We start from the raw sequence: 25142 nt of genomic DNA on the forward strand, positions 1-25142 counted from the left end.
TTTGCAATCTCTTATTAAAAATGGCCTTTTTGATGACAATAAATAAAATCAAATAATTTCCTCAGAACAGGTATAAAACAATTCCAAAACAAAGGAACAGGTCAAGAAGACACTGATAGTCTTTTTCATTTGAACACCTTAAAAATAGAGTATTGAAGATGTGTGAGAAGAGCATTAGAAACTAGATTTTCTACAGCTCAAGTCTGAATTTGTTAGCCAGATTCTGGAAAATGCCCCAAAGAAGAGTAGGTGTATAGAAGAGGACTTAAAGCTTCTGACTCAATCTAATTTCTGTTAGCAGGGTCATTTACAATTCAAGCAGAATTTATGCTCACCTGAAATGATTTATTTGTGTTTTCATGTGTGCCCTGAGTAAGAATACTTCAGTTTATATTATTCTCATTAAAAAGAAAAGAGAAAACCATCCTCCACCTCCAGATCCTCTCTTGATCGTCCTTAGTGTTGCATTCTTAGGATGTGTTGAACATTTTCCAGCTAAGCCTCTTGGAGAAAGTATAGAAGGAAATGTCTTAGTTGAATTTTGTATATGAAGATACAGGCAAGTTGCTGTAGCCCCATCCCATTGTAAAACAGGTCTCCAGCAGATTACTGGAAAGGGTAAGCAGTTACAGGTAAATTATTTGAAACCCAGACAATAGGACAATGACCTTTAAGGTTCTCCATGAAACATAAAACTAATTAGAAGGTGATACAGAAAATGAGAGGGGAAGAAAATACTGCAACATCTGTAACATGTCTCTAAATACAGCTTGGTTATCGGTATTTCTCTTCCCTTCTCTTTGGCTGCAAACATAGGAAAGTGGTAAAATCATGGCACGTACAAATTAAATTGTTAGTTTGTAGCACAGTTAATTTTTTTTTTTTTTTTGGTCACTATTGAGGTGTCTGTCTTCTGGGGACAGCAGGCCTGGCATGATTCTCACTGAAGAATCACTGGGAGTTAAATTGTGTTTTGCTGTAGCAACAAGGACTGCTGCCCTTTAGGGTACTTTTTTATGAGTTAAGCATATGCAGCATTCTTTGGCCTCCCCAGAGATACCTGCTGGATGTCACACTCAACCCCAACAGGGTCAGGTTCCCAAGTCTTCATTCCTGAAAAAGTTGTTTGAGATTTATGTTGAAATACCTGCTTGCAGAGTTGGGAACCAGAGGCAAGTGGGTTTCTGTGTGAGGATTGCTGCTGAATTAGTGTGAAATTCTCTGAGCAGACCTCGCATGTGAGGCTAATAAAAAGGTGTTTTCTGATTCTCTTGCTTAAAGGTAGTATGTATTTCATTGTTCTTTATCTTTTTGAGTGTTTTAGGAGGGAGTAGAAGATGAAGTATGTATGTGACAGCAGGAGCATACAGGCCACAGGGAAAAGAAGTAGAAATAATCCAAAACTGAAGAAAAAGATCAAATCAAAAATCTTGCACATTGGGAAAATGTTGAATGTCATTTATAAGGTCTTCACCTTAATATTCACACTTAATATGCATTCCTTTTTATGCTAATTAAGGAACCATCCTGAAAAGCAATTTTTTACGCTTTCCACTCCTATCATTTAAAAATAGTGAGAAAACAGACATGTAAATTAAAGTTCTCCATGGACATTTTAAACTTTGCAACCAGCTCTTGTTCAACATATCATCCTAGGTCTCGCTGATCTTAGCAGCATTACAAGGATCATATTTTCACACAGATGAACCATTCATGGCAATATCTCCAATAGATTTGACACAAACATTCTTTTCTTTGATATCAGAGGCATAAGCTTTCTATTTTTTGACCTATTTTTTCCACCAACCGACATATTTATTGAGGCAATTGCAAGGAAAATCCCATTTTCCATTAATATTTGACTTCTCTGTTTCTTTCTCTTGCAGTGAGAGGGTCTTGGTCAATGTCAGTTTTATGTATGAGGATGTATTAATAAAAAGCAACTTCTGTATTTTATTTAGAATTAGTATTTAAATAAACACATGCACTGGATACTATGCATGTATGCATTATTTTGAGTACATGTCTTCATGATTCTACTGTTGCAGATCAACAGGTAGCACTTATTGATCTGCCATAATAGCAGTTCATGTTCCAGAGAAGATTTTGATTGATTGTCCTCATCCAGAGTGAGTTTTTTCTCCACCTCTCCAGATCCTTGGGTGGCATTGGGTTTGGATAGCATGGAGACGAAAGATTTCTTTCTGAGGAAAGGAGGCAATTGTACATGTCTCTAATCATGACTCTAAGTAATTATTGCAATGCTGTTTGCTATGTCTGTCTGAAGAATTTGATACACGTCAAATCTATAAACTAACAATCTATAAAACTATAAGCTAACAATCTATAAAACTGTTTCTTGCATCTTATGTCAAAGCTCCATTCTACAAAATAAGATTATTACAACTCAGTGCATGGCATAGAGCAGGAATACTTTTTGTGACTTCTGCTATTTGTTTCACAAGACAAATATTCTTCCCCTTATAGTTTTTAAATTAAGCCTAAAATCAATGTTTCAATTTTAAGCATTTCACACATGCAAAATTCTATATTAAGGTACAAAAATGCTTAAATAACTTTTGCATTGTTTGATTGTTAATATTAAACTGTGAGATACCTTACTGCATATTTCAACACTAAATGATTGTTGCAATGACAGTTGCTTCTCAGTCTAGGTCAAGAGATAAGAACGTGTTTGTATTCATTTAGATAAATAAGCTACTTAGCTGCTTCTCGCTGATGCCAGGTGCAACCACAGAGTCTATTTTATAGGATCAGGTTCTGGATCACAGTCACCAACTGATAGGCTGCTCACTTTTGTTATCTTGCCTTATTCCTACCTTCTCCTATGGTCTAAATGATCTCTTACATTTTATCTCTGAGTTCCTTTGACTTGTTGAATGAAGTAAAAATATAGGGAGTAAACTGAAATTTTCACCATGAAAGCCTGGGAAGGAAATGCATGAATGCCAGTACTGTGTCTTAGGGATGCTTGATCTCTTGGTTAGACTCAGTCAGACTTCCATATCACTTCAGGTTGCAGTCAAAAAAACCATCTCATACTATTCTGACCATCTATATAGTAGCCTGCCCTTCTCCCTTATTGCCATGGTTGTTGGTTCTGTGTTGTTTTTTTTTTGACCAACAGTACTGTATGCCCACAAAGCTTTGTGTGCATGCATTTAACTGTCCTGAAAAATGAGACTGCTGGCACTAAACTAGAAAAATCTACCTGGAGGCTATTCTGCAACAGATCCATGATTTGCAATGGTATGAACAGCAGCAGCCTTATGCCCTTGCAGAACTAAACTGCCCCATCAGTTGTACATCCCCCTGGAAATTGGAGTCTGCCCTGAGGGCTGAAGGGAGGTCTTTGCTCCATGCCAGTTCCAGGTGCCTTGCTTGCTCTTGAGCTGCAGCCTACCTCTGGATGGCAGTACGGCCACTGTGAATGGGTCACAGCCCCTCCAGCTTTCTCTTAGGAAACACAGGTCTGGTAAATTTATCTCATCTTCACCTGCACCCCTTGTGTGGTTCTCCTTTACTTCAGCTTTTCAAAACGGGGCACAAGAAGTGAAGCCTTGAGGCTGGGGTCTGCATGCACAGATGAAGACCTACAAAGACCTTTTAAGCTGCAATTTTTTTCAAGGTTTTGTGTTCCTTCCTACTACTGAGTCATCATTTGCAGCTGTGCAGCATCTGAGGGGCATTTTTTTCCCCTCTTCAATTGGTTTTTATTACAGTATGTGATCTGAAATGCTCTCCAAAAATTGTTGAGAAAATGGGAACTTCTTTGGCACAGATTAGCTCTACTAAGTTATAATATGATTTACTCGGTTTATTTCTTTCAGTAGATTTAAGCTCTAACATCTAAATATTTTCACATTATATAAAAGATATTCAGCATTGGTAATAAGTTTTCTTGAGCTAAAAGGAAACCTGAGCACATTAGTCATAAGTGAAAAATTCCAGAGCATATACTTTTGCCACTTGCTCCCGTGAGTTGCAAACAGGAATTGTCTGACAGATTTTTGTCTGGCAGATTTTCTCGTTGGTCTTCAGAATGTGTCTGGTTTATTTTATATTTTAATTTGCAAATAAGTGTTGCAAGCCAAAGCAATGGGAGCTGCAGCAAAATAGGACTTTGCCATGAAAGTATGTAACAGTTGTGCTCATAGTTAAGATGAGATTGTTTTCTAAATAACATCTGTATGCATTATAGTTCTGTTAAAAATATCCTGCCAGTGTAAACATGTATGGAGATCAAGCATACTAAGCAAAATCAAATTTTACTACTGTTTTATCTGTGAAACAGACTGGGAGACTGGAAGGGACTCTGCTGCATGCTGTCATCAGCAACATAATAACTGTGCTCCACTTGTAGACTGCTTTTGAATTTCATTGCCTTAAACGAAGTGCTAAATTACACTTGCAAGACCATAATGAAGGCAATAGGATTAGAATACCGAGTGCTGAGGTGTTACTGAGTTCATAACTTATTAATGATGTTAATATGGTAGATGAGGCAGGAAGGAACACACTTTCCTAGACTGAGTCTTTAGAGACAGCATTTAGAAAGATACGCAGCAAACTTGGGAAATACTTTTAGAGATTTAATAAGCACAAACCCATGTGTTCTCTCATTTTTGCATCCATTGTCAGTTCAGTGTTTGGGTTTTTTTCCTGGATAATAGTGCAAAAAGTATTTATTTGACTTGCAGCAAGTTCAAGGTGAAAGATCTTTGGTAATCTCTCTTAAAGACACCATAGCCGTGCATAATTGTGCACTCCTGTGTTACACATTTCTTTGTCCTGTAGAACTTAAAATATCACAAATGTAACAGCTTTTTCTACTTGTCTTTTCAGAGGAAGGTTGCAGGCTAAACACTTGATTTTGTTCAAGCTCCCCCCCATCGCACCCCCCTTCTCCCCAATCATAATACCCATTATAAAATATTTCAATGTAATTTTCATCCTTTTCCACCTACTTAGCTCTGTGGTTACCTTTTAGCAATTTGCCCCCACTGCTTGCCTCCAGCCTCACAGAATCTGATCATATAAGTGGTCCCACTGATTCCACACTTAAGAAGGTTACATGCTTAGAGGACCAGTTTACACCCTCAGATGTAGATAAATTACTATCATATCATGAAGTCATCATTTAACCACAGCATAAACATGTCTTTGGTTTCATCACAGCAGTCCAGTTCTTCTGTTACAATAAATTTAGCATATGTGGTGGGGATTCTTGAAGTGCTTTTCAGTATGTTGTGATATTTTCATTAAAGACTTCTAAAGATGTGTACAAATGCTAGGTCGTTTAAGAGAAAAATCCTATGGATGTAGTGACTGCACAGGAGGCTAACATGATGAGACCCCTAAAACCTGGGATTTGAAGCCCACTATAAGTGCACATTTGTGTCGTCACTTTGCAGTCTCATGCATTTTCTTTGTGGTCTTCCAAATCACCTTGATACCATAGGAACTGCATGTTTAGGTACTTTTGAAAGCATTGCCTTATCTGTGTAGGTGTGAGGGAGAGAGGTATAAATTTTCTTTGAATTATTTCTTGTCATAAGTGCACATTCATTCAATTTTCCTTTTTTTCCCTGATGTCTGTAAAAGCAGAATAAATAATACTGCAGATAGAAATTTTCTTTAGAAAACAAGTAATTTGATCAACTGTGCTGTTAGATTCTCTGCCCTCTTCTGATTACTACTTATTCTTAGTTGCTGTGCTGGAATGGTATGGAGTCAGTAACAGTTCTATGAGTGTGTGCATGCAGCCACATGAGACTACTAAGATCATAAAGGCTTTAAACTACTAGGTAAGGCAGATTTTGACATGATAAAGTCCAGGGAATTGCTACTTAAGCATGCGGTTCATGTTAATGTACCCCAATCCCTGGTGAGTTTCTGATTAATCTAATTAGGCTATAGCACAACCCTTCAGTAGCTTTTCTTTAACTGATACATGGAACAGAATTCAATGTTTCTTTGCATTTAATATATGATCCTAGGAAACTGAAAAGCAATCCAGCTTTTGATCATTGTGGATTTAGATTTTGTCCTTATTTTATTAACTCCTGTTCCATGCAACACTTGGCCTTAGAATGTAATGAAAGTGATATTCTATACTTAATCCTCCATAGTTCTCTAAAACTGGCATTACTCTATTACTCATTTTCCTTCTTTCTTTTTTTCTTTCTTTCTTTTTTTCTTTTTTTTTTTTTCTTGAAGCTCATTCCCTTCGAAGTTCAAGGCTTGTGAGTTTCTAGGCTTCCCACATGAAGAGGTAGTTTTGAGCCCAGCAGAAATTTAGTTGTGAACATTAGAATCTGAAGCTGAAAGATGAGCAGAAGAGGGAAGGCTGGGAATTGCTGGTAGAGCTGTACAAATAATATTACTTATGAACAGGTTACAGTTTCTCTTTTCTGCTAGAGTTTTGCCTGCTTTGCAGGGGTGGTGTATGTGCATATCATGATGCTGCACAACTGATTCCACGTCCAAGCTAAGTATAATTTAATATATATTTATTTTTATATATATTTATTTTTAATATATTTAGCTACGTATATTTAATGGTTTTGCTATTTTGACTGGACAGGTGAATCAATTGTTCGTGCAAGTGATTCAGTCTTGTGAAGGAGCTGTTGACCGTCTCTTACTAATCTACATATGGGCATGTGTATGTATTACTTTACATTGTATTGGAAACAAGCAAGTATTTCATGATAGTTACTTGAGTGGTATTATTGTGTTCCTAACTAATGTGCTTACCTGGGAGTGCAAAAAATAGTAGCACATTTTTATGGAAAAAAAGCTTTTTCCCAAATCATTGTGGCTGTTATTGCGATAATGGGATGTCAAACAGGAAAAATTGTATGTGTTATCCATGACTACAATATAATTTCCTTGACTTACAAGGTTTCAAGTGAAAGCATGATGGTGAGGTTGTATAAGGTGTCACATTGAAATAATTGCCCACCAACTTGATTTTATGGCCAAAGAGAACATTTTAATATCCACACGAGTTCTAAAGACACTTTAGTCTGCATGGAAACAGAGATCAAAGGATGTGATTAAGCACTGAGATACTACAGTACTGAGAAATGCTTAAATAACCCAAGATGTAAGTGGATGAAGTAAATGTGAGTAAAATTAAATGAGAAATTTATTTACATCTATGAATAATAATTTTCTGTAAAATGCAAACAAGAGAAAAAGAGGGTGGTTTAAGTCATTGATTATACTCACACCAGTTTTACTTATTTGGTGGTTGCCTAAGTCTGTTTGCTTATGCTTTCATTACCTGATTTCTGTTCAGCTGTTCACAGATAAATTTGTTAGGTTGGAGTCCAGTAATAGGAAGGAGCCTGTGTTTGGCTCCAGAGGAAGCAGGTGAGCTGGGACTCTCAGGCCTCTGAGCTGAGCAGAGCTTCCTGACTGAGAGAAGTGAATTCAAAGACTGTCACAGACATATTCCACTCAACTTCCTAAACTGGAGGTCTGAAGAGCTGTACTGGGACTGGCTGGCTGGGCATAATTTGCTTCATACCTGTGTGTGTGGTGCTCTGTTTTGGGTTTGTGACTCAAACCATGCTGATGACACCCTGGTGTTCTGGCTGCTGTGGAGCAGTGCTTGCAAAGGGTCTGTGCTAGAGGGAAAGGACACAACCAGGACAGCTGATCCCAGCAGGCCAAAGAGATATTCCATACTATATGATAAAGTGTACAGTATTAAAAGCTGGGGGAAAGAAGGAGGATGTGGGAATGTTTGTGGTTATGGTGTTTTGTCTACCCACATATCTGTTATGAATGCTGAGGCCCTGCTGCCCTAGAATTGGCTGGATATCTGCCTGCCAATAGGAAACAGTGGGAAAAAATTCCTCATTTTCTTTTGCTTGCACATGCACCTTATGCTTAATCTGTCAAACTGTCTTTTCCTTGCTCCACAAGCCCTCTTTCCTTCCTTCTGCTTTCTCCCCATTCTGTGGGAGAAGGACTTTGTGGATGCTTGGCTGCTGGCTGAGGTCAACTCACCACAACTTAAACTGCTGTAACCACTCAAACCAGGAATAAATGTGCTAGAAGAAAATCTTAGTAGTCTAAGGACTGATAGCCATGATCCACTGGGAGGCTGAGTTGTTTTCTATGTTACATCAGTCACTGTTTGGAAAGTGAGTATTACTGAGGAAACAGGCGTGTTAGTTCCAGCTATGGAAAAATAGGAAAACGAAGAAGGATCAGGCCTGACAGCAACAGAGATGAGATCTGCTTCACTCCTTTTTTACAGGGTTTTACTTTCCTGTCTTCCTTCTCTGAAATGAAGATCTGTTTCCTAATTCTTCTTGAGATCTTCAGGCTGGGAGGATGGAGGCCATGCACTGTACCAGTGAGTAGCAAGAGAGCAAAAGGAAAAAGCATATTTTGCTCTTAGAAGGCTCTTTAAAGTTGCCCCAGTGTTGAGGTTTTTTTCCCAGGCAAAAAGAGGACCTGCAGAGCAGCTCTTTGATTACTTATTTATTTATTTGAAGAGCAGTGCAGTAGGTCAGAAGTGCCACTGGTTTAAGAAACAGGAGAGATGGATATTTGTTGATGTAAGGATTAAGCTGGTTGAATTTCTTTGTTGACCTATGCTTTTTTTGAAGCACCTTAACTACATTTAGGGTAACCTACTGAAATTTTGTTACTGATTTTAGTGAAAATATTGGGGCCTTTGCATAGATCTGTGTTTTCTTGTCTGGAGAATAGAGTATAGGTTTCTTCCTGTTGAAGCAGTTGGCACCAATCCAGATAGCTTCATTGGATAGGGAATCAGTATTGCTAGGAACTTGCATATATGTTTATGATATATATGACCATACATTATATATGATCGTGATAAACAATAGCAGGATTTTGTAATAATTTTTCTGTTGTTGAAGCAGAAGGGAATCCATAACACTTATTCTTGTTTTCTCTAAGGATGCCACTCACAGTTACCCTTTTAGGGTGAAACTGGGCAGCCCAGTGATGTTGGCCAGTTCTTAAATAACAGGTGCAAGCAACAAAGTGTTGCTGTAGTAGCATGCCTTGTTTTACTTTCTGATCAGGTTTTCTGCCTTTAAAGATCATTTATTTAGAAGGAGTTTCCTTAAGAAACAATTGGGAGGCAATTACAACTTTTTTGATAAAAAGAACAAAAAAATACCCCAAACCTAAACACAAGCAGTACCTATTAAATAATAGAATTTTCCAGGAAGGAAAATGCCAACAGATGTGAGGACTGCTTATTTATTCTTTTAATTATTGATAATACAGTTACTCTAATTGCTGTTGAAATTATCAGTAAGTTTTATGCTTTTTTGTTGTTCTAAGGCACTAATAGTAAAGCGGTTGTTTCACTGCTTTGACTGTGATCCTCCTAAATGTCCAACACATAATACTAGTACTGTGTGTGATGTGTGACAGATAGTACCTGGCATAATGAACAAAATACTGGGACTTTGTACCTGCAACTTCCAGCAGAGTATTGACAAAAAGGTGGAGCACCCTCTAGGCTTCAATTTCTTAAAGAAAAGCAAGTTCTCATGGAAACTTCCTTAGAAGTCTGAAGCTGTGTGATAGTTCCAGGCATGTTGAACCTGGAATACATTTAATTAGAAATTAACATAAGAAAAAAATAGAAACATTAAACGAGGTGAAAAGAAAGATGTGGTACTGAGATGTTGATGAAGACCTGATATGAAGACCAGTAACCCTAAGGATCTTTTCTAGTGTTTTTTTTAAAAATGCACTCATTTATGAATGGGAAAGCCTTGGAAAATATAAAAGCCTTAATTCTGATTTGCAGTATTTGTGGCACTGTTAAGTATGTTTAGCATCTATAAGGAAAGGTTTTGCTGCCAGATGAATTCAGTGTAGGAGAACCATGGGAAAACTTACTAGGATTCTCACACTTAACCTGGGAGCTGCACATTTTGTGGGAGTGCATCTTCTATTATCTGGAAAAAGAAAAGAACATTTGAGTCTGTGAGACTCAGTACAGATGAAGCTTTCAGTTTCTCTAATAGATGGGTATTATTGCTATTTTGTTCTATGTATAGAGTAGATAAAAGGAAACCTGAGGGCCCTTCCCTAGAAGGTATGGTACCAGTAGAGATGCCATGGCAGAAGTGATTTCCCATACTTGTCACTGGAATTCAAGCATGGTGTATTAAGGCAAGCACCACAGAAGGCACCCATAAGAACTGACAATGTTGTTAATCACATAATATATAAAATCAAAGCTGAGCTGTCCTGAATTTGGAAGTCTTCAGTTGTCTTTAGGAAGAAGAATTCAAAGCAGACCTCCTAATTTGCTTGAAAATAGCAAAGAACAATTTGGTATCAAAACAAAGGTTTTCCAGCAATTTTTAATTGTCATAATCTGGTGAAATCTTTACTTGCCTGGTGTGTTTTTTATTTAATATACCTGTTTTAATAAAGAATTTTGAGAGGTTCAGGAAAAATATATACCCAATTTCTAAAATGGTCTATGTTGTGATTGTGCATTGCATTATAGATTGCAACTTTTTAAAAATTACATTCAACCAAGTGTTGTATGAAACTGGAATAAGATTAGAACTACTTGAAAAAATCTTCAGCAAAAGAAGTTTTTACTAGAAAAGGTGACTTCATTGCAGTAACACTGATATGTCCCCATTTCAACACATATTTAGTAGGTGTCATTTCATGTGTCTTTGGAATTTCTGGAGCAAACTTTACTCATATGGCCAAGTCCATGGCCAGCTACAGACAGATCTTGATTTGGGTTTTCCCAGATCAAATGCAAGTAATTGAATTTGCTGGTGAGCTAGGTTGCTGTTTAACCTCTGGTCTGGTTTTCAAAAATTTAAGTTAATGGTTTCTTTGTTTTACAACTTGCAAATCCTAACAGGTTATGTAAAATCAAGTTTTTGTTTAACTAAGACAAGAAGAGAGTCTCAATTGCTGAGAGTCCCTTCTCTGCTGCATAGTCAAGTTACTCATACATGATCAACATTCAAAAATATTCTAAGTTTGGTTTTGGCATGGTTGTGGATGTGCTATTTTCTAAAAGAGAGCAATTTAAACTTAATTCTGTCTCTGATATTTCCTCCCCCAAAGTAATTTCTAGTGTGTGCATGGTATAGACAAAGACTGTCAAAATACAGAAAAACAGTAACGGTATAGTTTTAAATTATATAAGTTATTTTAAATATTTAAATTCTGAGTGGGCCAAATTAATATAATTTCAGTCCTTTGTGGTGGAAATCATGCTGAGTAATCTTACATCTAGGAAAGACTAATTCATAGTATCCCATGGAGTATTTTATTGCATTTCTTAGTTCCTTTATGGCCTCTCCTTCCTCATGAAGAAGGATTTTGCTGATAAGGGCATTCTCTATGTTGTAGAAGGATCTTTTAAAACAGGTAGCATGATCATCTGGAAAGCTTTGTACTGAAGACCCCTTCAAAATAGATATTATGAAAATATTAAAATTAAAAGGCAAGTTACAGTACTGGCAGGTTCATGTGAAGATAGTGCCATGATTTGGTAACAGGTTCATGTCTCCCGTAGGTGGTCGGTGTGAACACTAAAACAATGTGAAATAATTTTTGGGGTGAATGAGAAATTTTTGTTTTCATAATAAGCGTCACGTAGACAGCTACAATAGGTGTTTATTACATTATGGGAGAATAGTATTTTTTAGGGTGAATGGTATATTAAGAGTGATGAATACCTCTATGGAAATGTTTAAATTTTTATTTCTCTTAATGGAAGAGGATGTTTTCCTTTTCATGATGGAAATTTTTTTAAGTCTTCTGGCAAGTTTGCCCTACAGTATACATGTTATATAAAATCCCAGTTATTCTTACAGGCTTGTAGTTATCTGGATGGGTTCTTAAGTTTAATTTGGTTCCTACAGAATAAGACTCAGAGATCAGTGGGAATTATCCACCACTCCTATGAAGAAAATGTGTCAAGGTCTTACTCCTGATAGGAGCTATCTTCTAATTTCAGATTGAATTGCTTCCATAGAATCATAGAATTTTCAGGGTTGGAAGGGACCTTTAAGGTCAGTTAGATCCAACCCCCCTGCCATGGGCAGGGACACCTCCCACTAGATCAGGTTGCTCAGAACCCTCTCCAGCCTGCTCTTAAAAACTTCCAGGGATGGGGCTTCCACCACCTCTCTGGGCAACCTGTTCCAGTGTCTCACCACCCTCATGGTGAAGAACTTCTTCCTAACTTCAATCTAAATCTGCCCTTCTCTAGTTTGTATCCATTTCCCCAAGTCCTATCACTACCTGACATCTGAACAAGTCCCTCACCTTTGCATTCTTGTAGGCAAAGAAAAAGGCTTTCCTACATCATCTGCTTCTTTTGGGAGACCAGGTGGTGGAAGAGTAGGAAATTTCTTTGGAAAAGTCTTTTCCAACCTAAAAGTTTCTATGAAATGAGTGGGAAAGTCTTTTGAAATCTTATTCCACCAGTTTGATCCCTGTAAAAATGTTACTGCCTCTTCTGCCTTTGTCCTGTCATGGTCTTCTGGTCTCTCAAAAACAGGGTCAGCCTTTGTGTGCAAAGCAAGAATCTTCAACTAGAAGAAGGCTGCTTTCTCTCACCTTTCTCAAAACTTGTTATTTCTCCTGGTGACTGTGCACTGTTATCTGTCATGTGTTTTGAGGAGCATGTTTGCTTCCCAGAACAGTACTTCTCTGGCTCTTGATCTCCATATGCGTACAAACTTCTGCTACATATCCACAGGTGAACAAGCTCCTTTCCAGTAAGCCAGAATGTAATTTAAATTTAAATTGTAATCAGGCAGAGGCCAAAGTTACTGCTCCTGTCATCCTTCACCCTGTAGGTGGTAGAAAACTCAAACAATTACATGTTTTGCAATGAGTATATTTGTTCCATGTTTTTTTGTTTTGTTTTGTTTTGTTTTTGTTTTTTGTGGTGAAACCAGCATCATTTGCCATTCTTTTCCATTTGAAGCATGCAGCATGACTGCTGGGGCACATTTAGAGCAATAAACCAAAGTTGATTATAATATAAATGGTGTCCTAGCCATTTATCACCGTACAGCTGCTGTGTGCATGTCCCCATCCTACAGCTTCTAGTCAGCATGTAGAAGAGAAATCTGACCAGCAAGTTGACTAGGATGTCCTTTGTGAACCTTTCAGCTTGCTTTCAATAGATGTAAGAAATAGTGAAACATTTTCATTAGGCAAAATAGTTCAGGAGGGGCAAAATTATGGTTAATAATGAAGTTTTTAATGATTTGAAAACATGTAACATCTTGGTCTCAAGGCAGCAATTCAAGGGATGTTGCAGCATAAAATTTATTTTTTAAAAAAGATTTTATTTCCATTTTTGATTTCAAAAGCTACAATTAAAATCTCAGTGAGATTCTGAAAAAAAACCTTTTCCTGTCAGAAACTCTGTTATACTAACCAGCACTAACCATTCCAGTTTCTGGCAGGAATTAAAATTAAGTAAATATATTAAGGAGACCATCCTGGCATTACTGGCTAACCTGAGAAGAATATTTAAATGAAAGAAAGCACTATGGGCAGCAATACTCTCTCTGACTGCCCTAGTTAAATTATTCAAGTTCAGTACTATTAAGAACTTGAGTATAATTAGGCACTGGTTAGTTAGATATGTTAGTTTTAACTAGAAAATGCTCCCTTTTAACTGCAACCTGCACACTGGATGTGAAGATGAGTATCAGTGGAAAAATACCAAGTCCAAAGTCACACCAGTACTGAGAAAAGGGAGAAGAAAAGAACTCTTTTTCTGTTGCAGAGATTTTCATGAGGAGAATAAATACCATTGTAGCTGAAGAAAAGCGGAGACTGTTTTGTGTGATAATATTCGTATTGAGTGAAAAGAGCTGGGGTTAGATCAGCTTTTTGCTGTAAGAGGAAGGAGAGGCAATACTGAAGATTTTAGTAAGTTAAATATGAGTAATATAGGTAATATAAGTATGTAATGGAGTAAATAGAAGTACAAGATGAAATAGTGAAGGGAGATCAATGATCATACATCAGAAGTCTTGTTTGTTTTGCTTATAGAAACATCCATCTAAGGATGGTGGTACAGATGGCTGTGAAGAAAATGAGATTTTTCTCTGTTACTTTTTCCAGGGAAATGTCAGCCAATGAGTAGCAATGGTCAAGAGGCTACCGGGGGACAAAAGGTTGATTCAGAGTAGTTTGCATAAAGCGTATAGATTGGGATGGAAACACCAAGCATATTAGCAACAGCTGATACAACAATGTTAAAGAATAATCAATTTCAGGCTGCCCCTGAATATTCTTTATTTATAGAAAAAAATGAATATCTCTAGGAGCAATATGATGAAGGAAGAAGTAGTTCATAGGAAGAATGTAATCCTAAATTTCACAGGTAGCTGGCACAAAATAAATCCAATACTTTCTCCTCAGCAGAGTCTTTCTAATGTATTCCTCACTCAGAAACTATAACTAAGTTACATCTTAGAATATTTTTTCCAAAGTTATGATATTTTTAAAAGCTGCAATTTGAGTACTTGTTTGGTGCTAGAATAATGTATAAGCAGTGTAAATTTTATGTTTGTTAGTAGTATAATTGGGGTGTTTGCTCAAACATGCATTGTATTTGTGTCAAGCAGAAGTCTGTGCAAGATCAGAATCTGAGAGGGAGGGGAGGATTTATTTCATACTCTGAAAAACATCAGAAACTTAATTTCAAGTAGTTATAGAACAGATAAATAGTCTGTGCGAAGTAATTCCAAACTAAGGGCAAAATAAAAAGCAAACCAAAGGATCGAATTTCTCTCCTAATTAATATAATTAAATTCAGAACAACAATGTTTTTGGTGCAGCAAATACAAAATTTTGTCCAGTGGCTAAACTAGTGCATGAAGCCTTTATAAAGCCCTATCATCACCCAAGTCCTTTATATTAAGGATAAAAGTAGTCTGTGTTCCCACTTTAAACTTCTGCCTAGGGCATATTTCACACAAGGCCCATATAGTTTTCTTTAAAAGCTGCCTTTGATTACTAAATAGTATTGCTTGGAAACTGCCCCTTTACCCTTAAAGTGGAGAGGCAAAGCTTTCAACACAGTGATAAATGGTCTCCTGTACTTTGTACAGTGCTGCAGATAAGAAAAAGGTTTTGGCTGTAATTTGCCTTTGCAAATCCACATTGTTTTTACTTTTAGATTAATCCCAATATCTTGTTTAAATCAGAGGGGAGGCATACAGCTGAACAGAGGTGTAGCACAGGTATTGCAGCTGAATTACAGGAGGTATGAGCAACCCTTAAGGGAGACACACAGCAGGGAGGAACCACTTGCTGCATAAAACTGTCAGTGAAATCTCACTGAAAATAGGCAAGTCTTGAAATAGTAGTGATAGTTGGACAAGAAATACATAACAAGGTATATGAGTATCTGGAAGAGATGAATGTAAAATTTGTCACTATATGTGTGTGGTATACACAGGTATTTTGAATAAAGGGATTATAACTCCTTAGTTCCCATGTAACTATAACTTTGTTCTTGTGATTATGCCATCTGAAATTCTGAAGCATTAGATGCCTTTTATGCACTCTTGCCTCAAATTTCATCTTGCCAGTTTTTATGCATTCTTAAACTTTTCAATTTTGTCTTGAAAACCTAAAACTTTTATGTGGCTGTGGGTCAGTGGAAGACCCTGTGTTACAGTGCAATGGATAATCTGACGTTTAAAACCTTCCCCAAAAGCAAATGCTGAGTGTCAAGCCCACAGCCATCCCGAGCAGGAGGAACAGCTGCTGTTGAGACTGTCTGCAAAAGAGAGTCACAGACACAATGCTTTGCCCTGATGCATCCTCTCTAATACCATGGATCTTCTCTGGGCTGGACTTTGTAGGTGGGTGGAGGAGGAGAGGCTGCTGGGCCTGCAGCTGGCATAGGTTCCAGAGGTTTTTTTTAGGGATGCCACTGGGAAATACAGGAACAACCCCTCTGATTCCCAAGGGAGTTTACAGACTAGGCCACTTGCGGAGCACAGGAATTAGAATTTATTACACGTTTTGCAAAAATAATAGTTTTTAATCACCCATAATCGACCCCAGAAGAGAAATGGTTATAAATATGGAAAGAAACTGAAGGCCTGGAGACATTTTTTAAAAGTGTATTTTTGAAGGAAACAAACTTTCCCTTAACTCACCATTTAGGTGATTTATTGAGTCTTCATGTAGACTAGAATTTTGGACAGTACCTAATCTGTCTGCTTACAGAGAAAGTTGTCATTCATTCACCACATGACAGGAAGAACTACCCTGGGGGTTAAGAACAGGTTCTGGTATCATCTGAGGGGGTGGGGGCAGCACTTTATATTATTTCATTTTTTACAGTCTTTGCCTTTGTTTTTGCAAAACTGTTTTAAATTTACTGTTAGGAGTCTGCTCAGCTATGTGAGCAACTACAGTGTTGCTTATTGTGGTGTAGATGTCAGTGATATCTAGCAGCAATGAGTTCCACAGATTTTCATTGCTTACTGTTTGGAGAAGTATCTTTTATTATTATTAGATTTATGACTTTTCCATTTCAGTGGAGGCTCCTTTTTTCTTCAGATGAGGTAGAGTTAATAGTTCCTGATCTGTTTTCTCCCGGACATTTATTATTTTCTATACTTTGATCATGCTTGTTCTTATTCACTTTTTTGGTAAACATTCCCAATCCTTTCGATCTCTTTATCATTCTTACCACACATCTCTTGTTGATGTATCTTTCTTAGATGGGCTAACCAGAAATGAACAAAGTATACCAGATGAGGCCGAATTATTGATGTACCTAACAGGTAAAATCCTGGCCCTGTTGAAGTTGCTGAGAATTCACTAACATCTAAGGGTTGAGGTTTCTTCCAGTGCTGTCACATTTCCTTCATTATTCTTTCTCCCATTTTTCACAAGTTCAACTTCAAAATTCGGCAGCTGAGACTTTAATCTAAAATCTTACTGATTCAGCATCTTCCATTAAATTGCTGTTAGTCCTCAGATTAGCAGTGCAGCTCTGTGGACAGGATTAGTTCCTTCCCCAGAATACTTTGATGGGAAGAGTCAAATTTTGTCCTGATTCACATTTGTTACGGAACTACTCTTAATGTTAGTTTTGAACAGCTCAAACTGAGGGCAGCAGCCCAGACTTCAAGATAATGCTGTTTGTGTTCACCTTTTGCCTGCAAAATCTGCTAAAATAAAGTAATCTTGCATATGAAAGGAAACAAACAAAATTTTTGCTTTGGAAAATGACTGTCCATAATGCAATATGATTACGAAGCAAAACAAGTCAGCAGGGTTTTTTATAGCATCTGCAAAAGAAATATGTTAACTTCTGTTTTTTCCCTAGAAACATCTAAGAAATGTTCAGATTGTTGCTAGCTAATAAATGTAGTAAATGAAATGTTAATAAATCACTAGCAATTTAGCCTGACAATAACATGAATTGACCACATTGATTAAATTGATTATGTTTCATATATTTACAATATGTAGACACAAGCCTAATTTATTTTCTGAAGAGTTCAAGGTAGGTATCACTGTTGTTTTTTTTTAAAAAAAAAAAGGCAAAACAAAACAATGGAGTAATGCTTGTGGTTGCTATCTGCAATAATCTAATGCTGACAGAGAGCAGTATTTTATTTAGTAATTAACAGTGTAAAGGGGAGAGAAGCTGTCATGTTGGTTCTTAAGCTGGGGAATGTGATGAAAGATGATATCTGCGATCTCATCCTTTCCACTTGTTTAGGATTGTCAGGATGAGAAATGTCAGCATTATGAAAGCTCAGCTCTGCTCTTGATATGATAAAACCCTTCAAAAGCCAGTCTTTCTCTCCCTCTCCCCCCTCCTTTCTCCCTCTCCCCCTCGCACTTGCTTTTTTATTTATCCTGTTTTGTTCGATGGCAGAAATATAATTCTTTTCTTTCTTCCTATTATAAGCCACCATTTTTGTTTTATTATATGTTTCACAACCCCTAATGCCCCACCGAAAATTACCTTGTTAAATGACAGTGTTTCAAAGCCATGAATCCTTTCCACCATTCCCTCAGAGGTTTGAAACAGTCAACAGACTGTAAAGAATAAATAATAAAAAAGTATTGATTATTTTGATGACTGTGAGATTCAATTAAGTATTAATTTTGCCCTCCAGTGGACCTATCAAGGTATTCAAAAGGGAGGATTCGGCTCAGCTAAATGCGTGCTGAGTGCTTCAGCCTTAAATAGGGAGAAAATGTGTTTACCTACAGTATTTGAAGAGGAGTGCATTGATGCACAGAGTCCAATATTTAAGTGCTGTGCAAATTAAGCCCTGGTGACAGTGACATTGTTTTCAGCGATATGAGTATTGACTAAAGAAGTGCATTTGATGACAGCTTAAACTATTTGTATTGATTAACATTTTCATAGATTATCATGTGTCATATCAAATTCACTTTTCAGACATGAATACATTAAAAAAACCCATAGGCAAACATCGACCAATGTGAGGACGGGACAGAGGGAACATGCTAACCAACCTACTTGCTCGCTGGTCACCTGTTCTCTGCATAAGAACCATTTAGGCATGAACTTTGCAATAAATAGCTGCCAGAGAGCGCAACAAGGTCACTTGTTCCTTTCCTTTTTTTTCTTTTCAGTTTTTTTTTTCCCTCTGGTTTCCGTGCTGTCATGATATTATGCCTAATAGTTTGCAAACGGAATAATAGAGTGTGCGTGGAAATAATGCCTGACCCCCAAATGTCCTCAATGAGCTGAAGATAGATCCAAATCATCAAGGAAAAAAATTATATGTGTATTTGTGTGTAATGTTTCACAGGGGATATAATGTCCCAAACACAAGATTAATTGCAAAAGGTTTGTGTAAGTATCTTCCCTAATTTTCTATTTTTTAGAAATGGTTTCTCTGTTTTATTTTCAAAAGAAAAATGTGTGCTTGTGTTTGTTTATGGACTTTTGAAGCATAGCATGTCAGAGACGGGAATAGTTAGATTTCTCTGTTGAATCTATGTAATGAAGTGGCTGTTTGCTGCTCTGTAACCTCATATAAATGCTGGAATGCTAGAAACTGTGTATTTGATTTTGTTAGTGTTGTACAGCTGAGGATGCCTCTTTAAATCACTATGGAGCGCTCACAGGGCGCTCCTCTTCCGTGGCGTTGGAGCACACAGGAATTTCTTTCCTTACTATGTTAAGGACAGGGTGAGGTGTAAAAACATACGCACAAAAAAAGCACATCCCACAATTAAAGCTGTGTTGGTTATGTTGCTTTCATAGAAGTTTTTCTCCAAAGCATCCTGAATCTCTCACATGCTAGTTGAGCTTTAATAGGGTGGGGAGTAATGGAAAACTCATTGGATCTGTAATAGCTCTTCACTTGACTGCAGCCAGCAATAACAGCAGGAGCAGCCAGAGATAAGAGAGAGAGAGAGTGTGTGTATGTGTGTGAGAGAGAGGGAGTGGAAGAGAGAGTATACGCACACCAAAGCTGCCACTTTTTTTTCCCTCACTCCTTTTTTCCCCCCCATCCTAGGATCCAATGATAGCTGGACAAGTCAGTAAGCCCTTGCTGTCACTGCAGAGTGAAATGAATGCAGAGTTGAGAGGTGAGGACAAGGCAGCTACTTCAGACAACGAGCTGAATGAGCCCCTGCTTGCGCCTGTGGAATCAAATGACAGCGAGGACACTCCCAGCAAGCTCTTCGGTAAGTCTGTCTAGGTATTTCATTTCACTGCTACCATGTTGTCCGGAAGAGCAATCTCCCTCCCCCGTTCTTTTTTTTCTTTTTTCTTTTTTCTTTTTTTTTTTTTTCCTCCCCCCCCCCCCTCCCCCCTTGCCCCCACATCTCCCCCGGGTTAGTTTTCTTTTAAGTAAGAAGGAGTAGCTTGGAGCGTGCAGGTGTACAGAGCCCTCTGCTCCCATTGCAACTGGTTACCAGAATGACAGCGTCAGTCCTGAAAACTTTTGTCAACAAAGAACTTATTTTATGCAAGTTGCAGATATTTTAGGTTTTCTTTTGATCTGTGGTCTCTAATGTAAAAAAAAAAAAAAACAACAAATTAATAGTAGAGGAGGTCTTTATCTGTGAGTAGTTCATTAGCATTTATTGTATTAGGTGCTGGTGTGTGTCATATGCTACGAGCTTTTTCTAAGGCTGGATTAAACAGGAAAGTTACCATTTTATATGGTAAAGATAAAGCTGAGTGAAAAGAGCTGAAACATTCCCGTAGAAAACACTCTGTACTGAGTAAACAAAGGCTACCAAGGGTACTGCACATGGAGCTGGTATTTTTGGAGTTTAAATTAGAAATGAAAGCCTGTGAAAACAGAAATTAGCTTTTGAATTTTTATGTACTTTAAATAGTCTAAACTGTGCCAGATAATTGTAACCTTTTGAAATCAAAAGCAGCAGGAGTGGCACTCCAACACAGACATCTGTCATTCAAACAGATGACACACTGTAAGTCAACTTGAGCAACTCTGATCTCTAATCAGAAAAGGGAGTAGAGTTGTTGAGGCTCGTGCTTGAATGATAGATGTTGATAGATGTCTGAGCTGGAGCAGCACTATATGGTACATAGTGACATTTTGGGTTTAGAGGGACTGCTCTCCTGAAGGAGTTCATTTTAATTATTTCTATTTGTGACTTGAGACAAACCTTAATAGGAATGGAAAATTTCCTTATTTTGCATGGTTCTATATGTGGAAGTTGAAGGGAAAAAAACGTTGTTTAAAGGGAATGCAGCTTTAAGGGTGAGAGCATGAGAGCCCATTTTCTAAGATTCAAGTTTTGATTTCATAATCTGTCAGAAAATCTGTAGCAGTGTTCAGATTTCAGTATCCCAGCTACAGTGCTGCAAGGCTTTTTTAAACAAAAGAATACATCAAATTTTCTACTAAAATGTTATTTGCCCCTTATTAGAAGGTGTAGCACACAATATTTTACTAGACAACTTCACTGTAAATATTGGAAAATAATAATAATTTTAAAAAATCCTAAAATTTAATTTCTGGATTACAATAAAGACCAGGACTGACTATCACATCCATTTTTAAGCACCCTCTGAATGTAATCTTTGTTTCCATGGAAAGCTTAATTGCCATTAGCAGTTGAATGTACAAAAAGCATCTAATAATTGTTTTAGTTCGTTTAGGAAAGAATGGTGATGCCTAAAATTCAAAAGCCTGTTAGTTGTGTAAAGTAGTACAAATGTCTTCACCTGTGTTTACATATCCTATTAGCTCAAATGTTTAGGGTGCATCTACTAAATATAGCAAGGTATATACAAAACTAAAAATAGACTTTTAATTTGAGTGTGGTGAAATACCTGTTTGGTTTTATATCAGGCAAGTCTCGTAATAAAAGGCAGGATATTTTTTTGCTATTGTCATTTGGATGCTCTACAGTGACAGTGAAATATACACAGACACTTTCATTAGATTTGCCACCTGAGATATGAAATAATGTGCAAAAATACATCGCTTCTGAACTGCAAATAGAATTTATGTACTTAAAAGCACTAATAAAAAAGCTACAAATTAATATATAGTGCAGTTTCTGTTGCTGAGTGTAAGGTGTTAGACAGCCTCATTCTAAAACTGCTAAGAATTGTTCCCAAGTATACAAAAGTAACTTAAATAGTTCAGCTGCCTCAGAATGAACTTATTTAGCATTTATCAGGGTTCTGTTACAATTATCACAGATGCTACAGATCTTTTAGTAGCAGTCCTTTTCAGTTAATTTTAGTAATTTTGAGAACATAAAAGAGAGGACAATAGGACTATTTTGATACATTTTAAAATGAGGAAATTTATTTAAAAGAAATGTGAATAGCCTTTATGTAACAGATCCATCCCTTAAGACAGATTTGCAGTAAGTATTTAAAAGTAATGAAGTATAATTTTTTTTAAACCTTGGGTATATGATATCAACCATTATTCTACTGATCTTTCTGTTTGTTTAATGTTGTGAATAGCATGTTAGAAATGCATACTTTGGGCCTTTCTTTGCAGTCTCTAAAATGAAATTGTTTGTGGACTTACTGATATGGGATGGTATAGAGACTGACAATTTTCTCCTCCAACTTTCATGTGATCAGAGATAATTTTCTTTTTACAATATAAAATTTCACACATGCTGTGTGAAATTTTGCCCGAAATCTGTTAAGCAGGAGAAGGAGGAGCATTTTAGAAGGTCAAGGGGAGGAGACAGGTCAATGGAGAACAAAGTTTTTCTACACTGCTGCTTTCAAATTTTTTGAAAAAATTGTGAAAATCACTTACTTAGTTGGAATGAATGACCCTCATTAGCAATATTTCACAAGTCTTATTTTTGTATAGATGAACAGATACCAGTTACTAGATGGGAAGAGCTTCCTTCCTTCTTCACCAGACACATTCTGCTTAGCTTCTTTTGATGGATGAGCTTATTTTTGCAAGGACCTGCACTGCTCACCTGTACCTGTTCCTAAAATCCACCTCCTTTTCTCAAACTTCCTTGTTTCAGTATTTCACTGCATACAATAGAAACAGTGGGTATTTATTTTAGTTTTGGTAGCAGATAGCACAATTAATCATAAAAAAATTACTATTCTTCAACAACAGTCCCTGCTGCAGGTGAGGAAAGGGCAGAAGTACAATTAATTATACTTATTTTTGACTTAGGAAGATATGCAGTACACTTTTGTTTCTCTTTACGGATGCTTTGCTACCAGTGAGAAAGCAGGTGAATGCTGCAGCTCCTTGGGTTGCAGAAATACTGGCAGGAGCTGGGCTAAGTTTCAGATCACCTGAAACAGCTTCCACCTAAAACTGATGCACAGGCATCTAGGAGAATGCATTTTGTCACAGAGGTGCAGTTGTTACCTGTGAGTAATGATAGGCACAGCTGTGATTAGAGGGGTTGTTGCTTGCTTGCTTGCTTTCTTGTGGTGGTGGTGGTGGGGTTTTTTGGGTTTTTTTGGTTTGGTTTTTTTTTTTTTTTGGGGGGGGGTGTGTGTGAGGGGGTGTTGTGTGGGGGGGTTTTTTGTCTGTGTGTGTGGTTTGGGTTTTTTTGTTTGTTTGTTTATTTTTAAAGAAAAAGCTGTCCTGTAGTCTGTGGGTTTGCATCTGTAACACATCACCTGTGAGTATATACCAGTGGGCTTTTTGGAATCTGCATGTAAAACACTTCTGATACTGAAATAATGTGAAACAAGGAGAGTGTAAAAATATGGCAAAAAATACTTTCTGAAGTGCAAAATTTTTATAAGGACCTTATCCTGAACAGATTAGCTCAGGAGTTTTGAAGTGTGGAGTTAGCACAGTTACAATGTTTCAGGTACAGGAATGCCAGTTTCGTGGTGCAGTATGAGTTGAAGTTGCTTTGCAAAAGATCTTGTGTATTATTTTCTCTTTAAAAATTTTTGGAAACAGTATCTTTTTTTCATCATATAATGTAATTAAGAAACAGTGGGACTGAGTCTAGCTGTTGAAATTTCCGGTGGAATGACCTGAATAAATACACTGGGATTTGATCCTAAATTAATTAAGCTTAGTTTCCATTTTACACAGGATCTTGTAACAAGTTTAGAATAAGTTCAGAAGTATTTTTCTGAAAAAAATCTTGGTAAGAAAAAAAAAAATACATCACGTTTAGCTGTGTAATACTGTAACAGTTGAGAATCAAATGTTGGGTTAGACATCAGTTATAAGTTGTTGATAAAAATCTCTGTACAGTAAAAATCCCAGGAAAAAAACCAAAAGCTCCTTTGGACAGAGGCTGGCTTTCCAGGAGTTAGATCCACTCTTTAATTCATCTTTAATTGAACGTAATTTGTGACATAATTAGATGATGGTAAAAGGAAAGCTGGGAATGCACTTTCATGTTAAGGTAATTTTACTGTATTATATAAAATTTATCTTTTAAATTGAGCCTCTAGTTCCGTGTATGAAACTTATTGAAACAATAAAGCTGTAAGCATATAGTGAGTGCAAGACCAAGCTTCTGATTGCAGAGCACGAGTGTTTCCTATTTAATAATTGCAGGGCAGAAAAAACCTGACTTCTGTTTTGCTGGGGTTTTTTTGATGGCGCGGTTTTGTTCCAGTGAAATTAAATCTTAGGTTTCCTGTGCTGGATCTGAAGACTGTGGTTTAATTTGGTTCACAACCAGTTTTTTACTTTTTTCATAATGCTGTGTTTGCTTGAAATATGGAGAGGGGACATGCGAGTTAAATAAATCTGCACACATTTCCATAAACAAGGGTTTATTTTCACTGGCTTTGGGATTTTATTTTCCTTTCCTGTACTGTCATCCATGGTTCAAAACTGTGTGTATCTTTCTATATAAGTATGCACTTATATGCTGTAGCAGAACAGGGTAGAAGTTGTTTCAAGATGATTGTGCTTTGCTACTAGATTCCTTGTATTGTTCTTTAAGAAAATATACATTGTCCAATATATATTTTTTTTTTTAATTGGGGTTGCCCTGATTCGAATTTATGGCATTGGAATCATTTCAGTTACAAAGGATAAAGGGCTTAATTGTCTTTTACCTCTTGAGACAGTGGTCTCTGCAGGTCAGAGCAGAGGTCATTGCCAGGTTGCTGTGAGGAAGCTCACATTATCATCATTAGCAGTGTATCTAGCCTGTGGGGGGAAAAAAGGCCTTCAGACTAAAAGCTTTCCTTTCATCAGTGTATTTAAGGGTGTTTCTTGATGGTTTGGTTAAATCCTCAAATTTTCAAGGCCTTATGAGATCTCTGCCTGTCAGGAACACTGTGATAAGTTTTGGTAATTATAGTGAAAGAAATCAAGGTGTGTTTGTCACTCTCGCTGCATTTTAAAGCTCTAGTGAATAATTCCGTTAGAGAAGTTCATGGCCTGAATGGTCTTGATATTAAAATGGGAGCTTTCTTTTAGATGCAGCAAACATTTGAACTATGTTTATTCTGCATACAAAGATTCCTGTCTCTTCACATAATTTTATATGGGAATTTCCACAAAGTGGATGCTTTGTTCTGAGACACTGTCTGTTACCCGTGCCATCTGCAAGGACCATAGGACTGATCCTGCTACTTCCTGAATGTGTGATGCCTTTACTAAAGCAAGTAATCTGTG

The 25142-nt window shown here is 37.1% G+C and overlaps 1 protein-coding gene across 2 annotated transcripts in view; it reads left to right on the top strand.

Moving 5' to 3' along the window:
• The window catches only part of POU6F2 (POU class 6 homeobox 2), a 306477-nt gene that overhangs the window by 37257 nt on the left and 244078 nt on the right, over positions 1-25142 (top strand). The window contains exon 2 of one of the 2 annotated variants that reach the window (XM_071736147.1): positions 19575-19746. In XM_071736147.1, coding sequence (XP_071592248.1) covers positions 19575-19746 — 172 coding nt within the window. Of the gene's footprint in view, positions 1-19546; positions 19747-25142 lie in introns of those variants that run through there. The other variant, XM_071736146.1, reaches the window with a different exon arrangement.

The sequence above is a fragment of the Heliangelus exortis genome, chromosome 2, assembly GCF_036169615.1.
Source record: "Heliangelus exortis chromosome 2, bHelExo1.hap1, whole genome shotgun sequence".
In the NCBI taxonomy this organism is placed as follows: domain Eukaryota; kingdom Metazoa; phylum Chordata; class Aves; order Apodiformes; family Trochilidae; genus Heliangelus; species Heliangelus exortis.